The sequence below is a fragment of the Anomalospiza imberbis genome, chromosome 2 (genome assembly GCF_031753505.1).
Source record: "Anomalospiza imberbis isolate Cuckoo-Finch-1a 21T00152 chromosome 2, ASM3175350v1, whole genome shotgun sequence".
In the NCBI taxonomy this organism is placed as follows: Eukaryota; Metazoa; Chordata; class Aves; order Passeriformes; family Viduidae; genus Anomalospiza; species Anomalospiza imberbis.
In genome coordinates, this window is record NC_089682.1 from 61,155,447 (window position 1) to 61,167,794 (window position 12,348).

Sequence of the window (12,348 nt, forward strand, 5' to 3'; positions counted from 1 at the left end):
TTTCCTCTCATTTTCCCTGGTTTATATGCTGGGATACAAGCACTGTTTTAACAAAGCATTGTCCCTCCTCCCCTCTTCTCCAAAACAGAATTTAAGCAAAAAAGATCAACAACCACCTAAAAGGCCCTGCTGCCTGATGCAGCAGAACAGTTTCCAGACTCCCACGCAGCTTGCAAGCAGCAGCAGCAGGTTTTGCGCTGTGCTCTCAGTGTGGAACGCGGCTCCCTATGGTTCCCCAGACAGCCCAAAGGCTGGAGGGAGGGGGAAGGGCTGGCACCTAAGGAAGGCTCACCCGGCAGATCACACACCGCTCTAGAACCACACTGAACAGTGACACCAGTGTGTTGTCTTACAGTAACTATGGCAACTGGGAGGCAGTGAGTATTGACAGATCCCCTGTATTAATACTACCAACATGTGGAATGCATAGCCAAATATTTTCCACTGTGAGAAAATAAAAAGAAGGAAAAAAAGGTGTGTTGTTGTTGTTGTTGTTGTAATTGCTGTTTTCTTCAGAAAACACCTTTTTTTGCCATAAAATTAAAGAAAGCGATACTACATCATGGGTATCTATATACTTGCACTTCCTTTGGTAAAATTTTCTAGACACAAAAGCTGTTATGGTAACTCCTGAGGAAGCAGCTCTTATCTTTTTACCCAACAAAACTGTATGCAACAAAGTGATCTCAAAATACTACCAAAAATAATTTAAGTTTAGAGCTTGCACGGAAAACTTGGAGATTACAGACTCCTTTAAAAAATGTACAAACCATTTAATACTTTCAGACTATCTTTTTGCCATATTTATATGTTCTAAGATATTGCATGTATTACTGCATGTTTTGCACTTTTTCTTGCTCTTTTTGAACAATGAAGAAGTAATGTACTGTTAAAAGCACTACCTGTAAATTGGCAGCTTAAGCTAATTAGAAGGGACTAGTTTACTGAAAACCTCTACTGGCAGCTTAGATCTAAAAATGAAAATTAAGGAAAGAGCCTAAACCCCAGTCCTTTGAACAGGTATCAAGGAAAGTTCTTCCTTTCTTTACTTTCAAATTATGGAACTGTTTAAAAAGGTCTTTCTATATGAAATAAAACAACATCAAAAATAGTTTGCAAATCAAAAAATACAAAATAAGAAAAGTAACAGCATTCTTACGACCACTATACCAGACAACAGGTTAATAAGAACAGCCAAATAAACACTTGAATATACAATGTTTTAGAAACAAGCTTTTGAAAAAAAGGTTTCAGAATGAATTTTAGAAATGTGAACAGTTAAACTCTGTTGGCAGTGAGCAATGCTCATTATCTTCTAATTCCCAAGTCAGAATTCTTAAGAATGTATAATTAGGTGAATAAGCACAAACAACAGGAGAAGACTTCACCACAAGACCTGGAACATGATCCATGGGTTCATGCAACTTCTTAAACAATTTATAAACTGACAAAACACGCTGGGGTTCTATTAATTGGGAAACTGGCTGGAAGTAAACAGCATGAGAAAATGTGTAGTTAAAAACTTCTAGAATTAAATTGGTTTGCAATCCACAAGTAATTACAAAAACTTTTTAAGGATTTTAGTTAGCCTCTTACAAGGACAAGGCTGTATCTTTTAAATCATAACACACTAGGCAGACAATTCTAAGTGAAAGCATTTCCCTTCATTTTGATGTTATAAATTCTATTAAAGTTTGTTTTGCAGATTGAAAAACTGGGTCTTGGGGCAGGCTGTTGAGATATGTTTTCAATCAAATCCCTTGACTTTTCTAATAATGATTCCAATTAAGAATATTTCTTAAAATGTATTTATAATACGTATGTCCTAGTGGCTTGGTACAAGAATTAATTTCTGGGGTATTATTAGAAAAAAAAAAAAAAAAGCAGAGTTTTCCGTCAAAGTAACATCAAATTAACAACAACGTATTGTTAAGAGATGCAGCCATTACCATCTCTCCAGAGACACACCTATCTTGGATTATAAATATAATGTGCATTTATTGGGGGTGAAATATTTGCCCTATTAAATTTGGATTATTATCCCTATACAAAAATATGTATTTCTATTTACATGTATAAATACAGCCTAAAGAGGTTTTCTTACCACTTCCTTTGATAAGCTGTTCAAACAATTAACACCATTACTTAGGAAGTTAAAAGCTTAGCTGACGAAGAAAACAGGAAAGGGGAAATATTTATCATGTGCATGAGATCAGACATTTATTTACTGAATATAAAAGAAAGATAAATTACTTCAATAACTACCATTTTGAGAAGGAAAAAGATGAAGTTTGGAAAGAGAGAATTTACTGCAGTGGTTATACAACAGATCCTTTTAAAGCACTGTGATGCTTAAGTGAAAAGAAAATGTCAGACTTCAGTTCCTTTACTGATATTATCCACAATCAGTTGGTGAGGTTTTGTTTGGGTTGTCATTAAGTAGTTGTTGGACTGCATTCTAGTCCTTATTTCACTGTTTTAGCAAAAATTGTTTACGTCTGAAGTTCATCCACATCCTCCATGGATTTGATACGTGTTTAACCAGAAAAGGTGGATTTATTTCATCAGCTGCTGTGTACTCAGTTTATTACACAGAAATAACAGTCACAAGTACAGTTCAGAAGAGCCTTTTAAACGGCATATCCTATACAACAAAAATACTTAGAAATAAAACTAAACTTTAAATCCAAAAAGTGCTATATGCATCATTTCTGTTCTCTGAAGAAATGTCAACCTGTAAATTTTGAGCAAACCTGAGGATTAAGCAATGAGATATAAATAACCACCTAAGGTTTCATCCTAATTTGACTTCTTCTCAAAAACAACGGTTCTACATAGAAATTCAGTATAGTTAATTCCCTTCTTTGCTTAGATATCTGTATCTTCACGTGCAAACCTGCAAACCACAGCTTTTCAAAGTAAAACAGACCTAGCTTTGCTCATATCTACTCATACAGAAACTTACATTTTCTACCTTGTCATCCTTCTCTGATTTCTTTTATCTCTGCTGTACAATTTTTGGCATGGTGCCTTGTCATCCTTCTCTGATTTTTTTATCTCTGCTGTACAATTTTTGGCATGGTGTGACCTGAACTTTTTAAGTGTTAAAAATTGAGTTGGGCTAACATCACATATTCTGGCTTGTTTTCAATTCTTCCTTCATATTTCCTTCACATTCTCTTTTCTCCCTTAATTCAACATCAGACTGACAGGCTCAGAAAACAGTAAATTCCTTCCTATCTATAGCTACTAAATAAGAAACTACCATCAATTTTTTTAGTGGTGGTCTTTTCTTCTAATATTTTTACAGTTAGGGTTTTTGTGTTTCCTTCCTATCGATTACTCTGCATTTAACAGAAAATGGAAACATGGGTTTTTTTTATTTTTACCTACTATTGTTATATGCTTCTGCAACTCTCAAAGTCAGTTGTAATTGTACAGATAGCATAGCTCCTTACAGGTTTCCCTTAGAACCCTCTTTTTAGTATGTAAAATGACCATCTTTACTTCCTGTCCTTCAAGTAACTGATTCAGAAAGGTCATGACAAATTGGAGAAATAGTCCAGAACTAAAGAAAAAACAGATAAGAGAAAGAAAAATGATAATAGCAATAAAAACATACAGGGACAGATTAAAGAAATTGTAATTGTTTAATGTGCAAAAGAGAAAGAGAGCATTATCATGTTCAATTACATAAAAAGAAGCTGCAGAGAGTAAGAGAATACATCACTTTCCATATATTCTTGGCACAAGACAAAAGAAATATTTCATTTAAATTACTTACAAGTCTTATCAGAAACTTGAAGAAAAAATGTTAATGGAAGTAACTGTTGAGTATGGATGAGGTCTCTTTGGGAAACTGTGAATATATTAATTGGCATCTGATAAGAATGATTTGTGCAGCTCATCCTGCCTTTGGGAACAACAAAAAAATAGGTAACCTCTCAAGGTCTTTTCCTTCTACAACACTACCAAAACTAATTCATTTCTCTGATTTGTCCAGCTCCGGGCAATTAAAGCACTTTATCAAGATTGTCATAGACTCATCACACATTACTCTTGCAGAAAGAAGGTTGAATAATTGGCAGGCCATTAGCCACTTACTTGATTTCACTGATAGGTACTTTCCTCTGTGCCAGCTGTTCCACCATCCCTTTTTCTTCTGAAGGAAGCAATACTAACAAAGCTTCACCACCTTCTTTGTACCTGATCAAAAGGGGAAAAAAAGAAACCACAAGCAAACATGAAAAAATTAAAGTTTTTACTGATGTTTTCAATAGCCAATGAGAATTTACATTTGATTCCTTATAAGCAGTCCAAAGAACAAACAAAACCTCTCCCCTAACCAAGGGAAAAGAAGAGGCAAACCAGTTAAGTGATTTGCCAATATCCCTATTGTGCTGATTTTAAAACTTTACCTGGAGTTCTAAACATCTGGGGCTAAGACATGGATTCAGATCAGTGAATCTTTTGTTCCCTCAGTTTGAAATATTAGTGGCAAACAAATAGCACTTGATCAAAGTGTATGTTCACTATAGGACTAGAAAATCCAGCTACTTGCAGTCAGCATTTGCCAATAGGTAAGGTTTAACACTTGGTAAAAACTGATTCTCTTTGCATATCCTGCAAGCCAAACACAGGGAAAGGTTACAAAAGGGTAAATGCCTTGGTCTCAAAGAACAAGTCCTTCTTACATGTTCAGTAAAGGCTAACAGGTCACAGTGACATCACCAAAAGCATAAAAATAGGAGCGCTTTCATTTACAGAAGCAGTTTCCAGATGCAAAAGAAAAGATAAAATCGGATTGATCCCATAAGAACGTATTCTAGCATTCACTCTTCAGTGCACTTAACAGCTGTATCAAATGCAGATGAGCTGGTAATTACTCAAGATACATGGTTAGCAAAGACATTAAAATATCAGCTAATTTATGCTTAAAGCATCTTCTTGAGCATTTTCTCTTTGTGCAAGAAAATATCAGCTCCTGCTTTTGGCACATTTACTGACTTCAGGACGTTCATTTGGAAAAAAGTACCCAACAGCATTAGTAAACAAACAGAATGGGTTTAAGTTCTACTGGAGAAGTGGGTAATGATGAGCTTGCAGGCACTAAGTCTGTATCTACTGTAGCACATACACTATTTCCTTGATTATATTTACAAATACTTCTTAAGAGCACAGCTTGATATGAAAATACTGCACAGTCCTTCATTACAAAAAAAAAAATTCCAACTGAATTTCAGAAATGTGCCAGAATTGGACAAAATTCAACTCATAACCAACTGATGAGAGCAATGTGTAGGACAAAGCAAAACAAGACTGCTAAGTTGCTCTGTAGAGCAGCTTTAAAATTCCTTCTTTAGGGAGGCCAGGGAGCACAGAAGGATGTTCTCAGGCTCACCAAACATGAATCATACCATTATAACTGATAAAAATCATTTCTAGTGGAATACAGGGAGCCCACAATTCTCCAAGGATAAACAGTTATCACTTGGCAAAAACAGTACTGCACAATTGTTTGAAAACTATAAACACTATCTGTCACAGCACAGTAAGCAATGCAAGTAGAAACAAAATCTGCAGTTAAAACAGTCTGACAGCTTTTATTACAGCTTTCTGCTTTCATTTGATGAATTTGAAAAATCACAACAAAATGCTCTTGGATGCCTGGGATTTTTTTTTCCTCAATGCTATATATGATGGGTTTGGATACCAACTACTGAACACAATCTACAAATGTCTAGTAAATATTTCACCATGATTTTTAAGCTTTACAGTCTAGATTTTGAAATTTTACATGGAAATAAAATTGATACAAGAGAAGAATCTCTGTTACATGCCAACATTATGTAAATTTACTGATTATACATGGATTGATAAGAGTGCTTTGGTACTGTACAAAAACTGTAATGATTTAAATCCATTTCATTAGCAGACCTACAATGTTCTTATTATAAAAAATATCAGCTTGTACAATCTTTCTAAAAAAGATAGCAATGCATATGTTTCTCTTAAGGCAATTTATTATCTATACCAAGCATGTTGTCCCTGCTAACCAAACATCTGATGAATGTTAGCACCCTTTATACAAAAATTAAGGTTGGGAAGAACTTGCTTACATAGACCAAGTGCACTTTTTACAAAAGCTCTATATGTTTCAACCCAACCAAATTTCAAATTATATAACCACAAGGTGGGTCGGATGCTGCCACTACCCGAACAAGCAATGAATTCCTGAAAAGCTACTGAACCTTAGAGGACTTTGCATTTTATTGTAAAAATTGATGATCATACTACCAAGACAGCCAATTACTCATCAAAAGAACCTGAGGTTCTCAGAGCACAGTTGGAAAGAAGTATGAAAATATTCTCTTTTATCTACCAGACAGAAAGACAGAGATAATATTGCTGCCAATACCAGTCTCACCAATTTAGAGTACAGAATAACGCAGTTCTGATTTTCTCTCCATAGCAGATGATATGAAAGGATAGGACTCCAAAAAGAGCTATGTGAATGAGCTGGTATGTGCAAAAAAAGTCTTAAGTCTTAAATCTCCTAAGAGATTTAAAGTTAAATCTCTTAACAATCTTTGTCATTTGTCAAGAAAAGTCTTGATTGCACTGTATAAACCTACAAATGATGTTTTTGGATTCCTTAAAGTTAGCAAAGGGCATGGATTTGTGTAGTTTTGTTGCTCGTGGTATTTCTTATCCCAGAGTGCCCGACTTATTATATTGTTTCTTTATCATATCTCTTTTATTCAGTGTGCAAAACACTGTGAAAGGCCAGTGTCATAGAAATCAAGAAGAAATACTCAAAGGGCAGAGAGTGCAGATATCTTTTCTACAAGCCACAAAACCAAAATCTGCAATGATACAGAACAGGAAAAACCACTCTATATGCTTGTTTTGTTTTTATAGCTTTCTAGCAGTATCCACAAGGCCACGCTGAAGCAGTATGCAGGATCAGATAAACCTTCACTCTGACCCTCAAAAGTTGATTTTGTGTTATTAGTGCTAAACTCATTGTCTCCTGAGTCAGTAATTGCTTCATAAAGTACAAATCCTAAAGGCACATTCCATAGGTAATTCACCAAAAAAGCCAAGCATTATATCTGGTATCTATGAACACCAACTATTTCAATGTTTAAGTCTTGCAAAGTCTTAATGTTGACAAAGTACTACCACAACTACGTAAAGAAACAATCACATGAAAATATAGATCTGGAAGAAAGAGGTTTTCAAGCACCTCTAGTTTCTCATCTTTTGCCACCTGGTAAGAGGTAAAAAAAGCAACACAGAAATTTTTCTGAGAGCTATGTCTTCAGAAATTCTAAAGGACTGAAAGACATCTAGTAACTACTGATGCAATGCAATCCTTTCCCATACATGTTTTGGAAACATTCTCTTTCAAATGCCAATAGTTTAAAAATATTTGAAGTTAAGGAGGAACAGTCTTTGCCCATTTTATGCCGTAATCGTGACATAATTAAAACAAACAGTTTAATAACAACACTGTTCTTCAGAGCTAAACACAGAAATGAAAACATCACAGAACTGATAAAGTTAAAAACCAAAGGATCTTAAATACCATCTGGGAAGGTTTGTATCTGTTCAGTGGACATTCAGTTAAAGAAAGCAAAATGCAGCCTATAAAAAAGGAGGTTTAATTGGGCAGAATATTATCTTATTTCTCAAAAAAAAAAAAACTCCAATCTCATAATGTGCTAATCAGAAAAATATTGTGTTAAAGATCATCTCAAGAAAAGAGGCTTCAGTGGAAAATTTAAGTTTTCCAAAGTGTTCCCTCTGTGTTCCCTCTGCATTATTTCATACTAAGAGCTTCCATACTGGCAAACTTAGGAAAGGACAAGCTACTAAAAACTGGCATAAACAGTTACAAGAACAGTTAGACCTGCTCAAAATGTGTTTCCATCACAATGCCTAAAACACAGGAGAAAAGAACACCCCTTATTGTCCTACAGTAATAAAGTTCTCCACTAAAGCAAATAAAGGAACATCTCTGTAATTATTTTCAGCACACAGATAAACTGTTTAAACCTTTCCAGATGATAAAGCAATGAAGAAACAACCATGGTTACTGTAATTCTTCAGCAGGAGGACTACTTCTGCAGATGAGACAATATTAGAACATCTCCCTATTTTTGCCAACTGCAGCTTTCAAGTTATCCATCATCACCAAAACCAAATATCTGTCCTAAAATGCTAATTTACTCTGGTGATTTATTATCCAATAAGTATGCACTTTTACTCTGCTGAAGAAAGGTAAATTAAAAACCTGAAAGTAATCAGACTTTCTTGGACTGTGTAATAATTGATGCTATCCTGTCACCTCTTCAAGGTGATCAAGAAGCCAGAGAAGGGACTCATCTTTGCACTGTGATCTTAACAGTCTCTAAGGGTATATGATTTATTTCAAGTCCATGGAAAATTGCATCTCACTTGCAGAAAGTCTTTGGAGGGGGAGCGGTGGTGGGGGGGAGAATCACTTCTAGTTCATATCTGCGTTGTTTTCTAGAGTTTACTGACTTCATTATGTTTGAAGAAGGCAAACAACTTCTCTGCAACTCAATCATGACTTAAAAGCAGGAAGCTGTGAAAATCACCATTAGTGCTATAAAGCAAAGGGTTATATTTACAGTGACTGCAGATGAGAAAAAGAAAGATGCCTACAATCAAGAGCAAGTGCCAAAGGCAGACAAAAAGGAAGTGGGATAAATTACTTACAACAATGTGGTAGTGGCTAATTACAAGTAGAGAAAAATGGTTTTTAAATGTTCAGAACACCATTTCCTTAGCAAAAAAACACAAAGTGTTGCCAAATAGCTTTACTTGATTAAAAAAAAACAACAACAACACAAAACAAACACTAAAATTAAGAGGATAGATTCTGTCATGGTGCATAAACTATCTTAAACTTCTAAAAATCACCCTGAGCCAACGGCTGGCATCAAACATGAAGAAATGGAATGGCAATAGTCCAGTGAAGACAGGATGAAGAAAAAATTGTTTTCATGCAGGCCAAATAGACACTCAATTGTTGCCTAATTTTAACCTATCTTAACCCATCCTTGATCAGATCCAGTCAACAGCTGCATATATCCCTAGGCAATACCATTAAAACAAACAACATGACCACTATCACAAAGGCAATAAATGGAAGCATATTGATTGATAATCAATTCCACCTGGCCAAGCAGCTAGAGCTGAGCTTGTTCTACCTAATTCAGAGTACTTCTACATCCTTGCCACGACCAGTGTCACACACGGTTCAGTCAAATGCACCACATTTTAACTGTGTGCACGAATATGAGTGACATATGTGACACATGAGCTGTGGTCTTAACAGAATAAAATAGGAATGGGAACCATCTCATGATGGTCATCAGGCACCAGTGTTCTGCTGAAAAAGCAAATATTCGGTAGGAAAAAAGTTATGGAAAGGAACTGTAAGGATAAGGTGCATGGATATGCAGACCTTATAGGAAATGTTACACAGGTTGTCTTGAACAGATATATTACAACATGTTTCCCTAACATTTGTATTTCAGAAGACATAAGTTGATGCCAAATTTCCAGAGTTAAAGGCAGCATTTCTGCTTTGTTTGGCAAGAAAAAAATAATCTATTTTAAAAACTGCCAAAGGAGAAAAGAGAGGATGAGATAATCATAAAATTTGGGGGAGGAAGGCTACAGATATAAAGATACTTGCATAACAGTTTCCTGAATTGGAGTATTTCCCATTACAGAAAATGAAATATAGAGGAAGTGATAACATTTTTGAAGATATTTACCATACATGAACATGCAGGAAAAATAAGTACAATTTTTTTATATTTTGGACATCACACATTTACCACCATACCCAAAAACAAGTACTTTGTGGGGTTTTTTTTAATCTGTAACTTCACTAGGTTAAAGATCTAATTTTAGCCTAACTGGGCCAGCATGGATAGCATCAACATATGCTGTCATCTTACCTGTCAAAAGACATAGAAGGAAGTAAGGTATCATTGCAAAACTTGTGAGCTTAAATCAAAGCCCATTTCCAAAAGTATCACATTCCAAGCCAACAAGCCACCTTCAGATTCCTTTAGCACTGCAGAAACTCTCCACAGTAAATCTTTTCAGAGAGAGGAAATTGGGCGCTAGGGACACCAGATCAACAGCTCAACTGTCTCATTCTCACACAGATCAAATCTGCTAGAGATTTATCAGAAGCGAGTAAGAGACGGCACTCCTCAAAATGCTAAAGTCATTAAGTTAAGCATTTGGAATAACATCAAAACCAATCCCAATAAATGTGCCCGATTTTGCATGTGCATGATGATACACTCTAATTATATATTTTCACTCTTCTTCTAATGGACCCTTTGTTGTTATCACTCTTCTTCTAATGGACCCTTGCAAAACTATAAATACAAAACTACTGAATAATTACTTCCACTGTGAAGCCAAGTTACTCACTATGTAAGATAATCATTTATTCACTACACACCATTCACACCTTTCTCAGAACAGAAATAATCTGGACAACTTTATTTTGCAAAAATGATGCTTTTTAAATCTTTGCATATAATTTTAAGTTCAATAAAGAATCAAGTACAAGACTATTTCATCATGCAGAAAAACTGGTAAGCAAAATACAAAAAGCAGCACAGACTCCTGTTTCTCTAGCAAAGATTTGCCCCTACAAAGACTGAAAGAAACAGCAGTGAATTATTATCTAATAACCTAACAATCATGCTTAATATAAGATGGATTAGGAAAAAAGTAAGAGTGAGTAAAGTTCTACTATTTCTAGTATATAATTTATATTTAATTTTGAAACTGTTTTCAATTTTTTTAAAAACAGCTACACAAGTGAAGGAAAAAGCATTCAGTTGATGCAGGCATTTGTGTTGCACTTTTTTGTATAATGGAACAATGTAAGACATTTATAAAAATATATCCAAAACATATCAGAATGGATAGTTTTATTCTGAGCAGATGTTTCAATCTAACACACATAACAAATAAATATGTTCACCCACACACTATCATTTAACAAAGAGAAACTAATATCCATATCTACCCCAAGGGCTTCTACAGAAATACAACAATTCATATTTTGTTTTAAAACTCAACCATTAAATTTGACTATACAGGCTATTATTTTTAAACACATTTCTTAAACAAAGTAACAGTTTTAGGTCTCCAGTACCAGGCTCAATTCAGGCAAAACTTTATTTCCAATCATAATACCTTCTGGGCCTTTTGACATACTGAGGACTGGTGAATTCTAAGCTTCAGACCAAGAAAACAGTATTTTTCCAGGCAGGAATAGGAAGAGTTTTATCTGCCATTTATTATAACTTCTACACTGCCAGGTTTCTTTCGTAATACAGATTTGCTGGTTTTTTTAAATGACAAATGAGCACAGAAAATAAATGCAAACTGGAATTTCTATCCCATCTACATGATCGATGGCCTCTTTCTGTAATATGCATTTCTGCTTCAAACAACAAATCTTTAATAAGAGATCTGTGTGTGCTGCAATCTGAAAGCGTTCTGTACCATCTACAGCAAGTCCTACCAAAGCTGCCCAATAAAAGTTACAGGAGACCAGAAAGTGTCTTGACTATTCACAGCTGACCCAATGCAGCAGACAGCCAGTGTTCACTGCTAAGTCCTCGATTCACCCAGGAAAAGGAGCTTCCTCCCATGGGTTGTGAACAGTCTGACATCCCACAGAGCATTTAAACAAGAAAATGTGAACTGGCTTCCTTTTTTGTTTTGCTTTAGATCACTTCTATTCTCTGAACAGACCGTAGTTCAGTATCCCCAAAAATTTATCAGTAAATTTTGCTATGAAGTCAGAGATTAATGCATTCAGTTTATATTTTCTTTTCCACTGACCATTTAATATCCTTTTTCTGTCTGGAAACTAACCTACTTATACCTACTGGCAAGTTCAGAGAACCATCTGGGTTCTACTCTTACCACAGACCCACAGTCCCCTTCATTCAGTCATTCTGGGTGAGTGTCCCTGATTGCCAGTCTTGGTCACAAGAAATATTGGACAAGAATCATTATTGGTTCTTGTGGCTCACCAATCTTCTCAAGTTAGTCTTAGAATAAACTGATTTCCAAAGGCCTTGGAAGGTTGTTGATTCCTCCAGCCTACACTGGAAGCAATCCATTTCCCACAGCAGCTGTGTCCATTCTGTTAAGTTAAAATACATGTGCTTATTTATTTTGTTATTTCAGCTAACAGCATAGCTTCACATCAGCAGGTAATAACCTTGGCCATTTAAATCATTCAGTGCACAGGAACATTCCTGCCAT

The 12,348-nt window shown here is 35.3% G+C and overlaps 1 protein-coding gene across 1 annotated transcript in view; it reads right to left on the reverse strand.

The window, feature by feature from the left end:
- DDX10 (DEAD-box helicase 10) overlaps positions 1-12,348 on the reverse strand; it is a 151,531-nt gene that overhangs the window by 121,395 nt on the left and 17,788 nt on the right. The window contains exon 10 of the mRNA XM_068181357.1: positions 4,105-4,206. Coding sequence (XP_068037458.1) covers positions 4,105-4,206 — 102 coding nt within the window. The remainder of the gene's footprint in view (positions 1-4,104; positions 4,207-12,348) is intronic.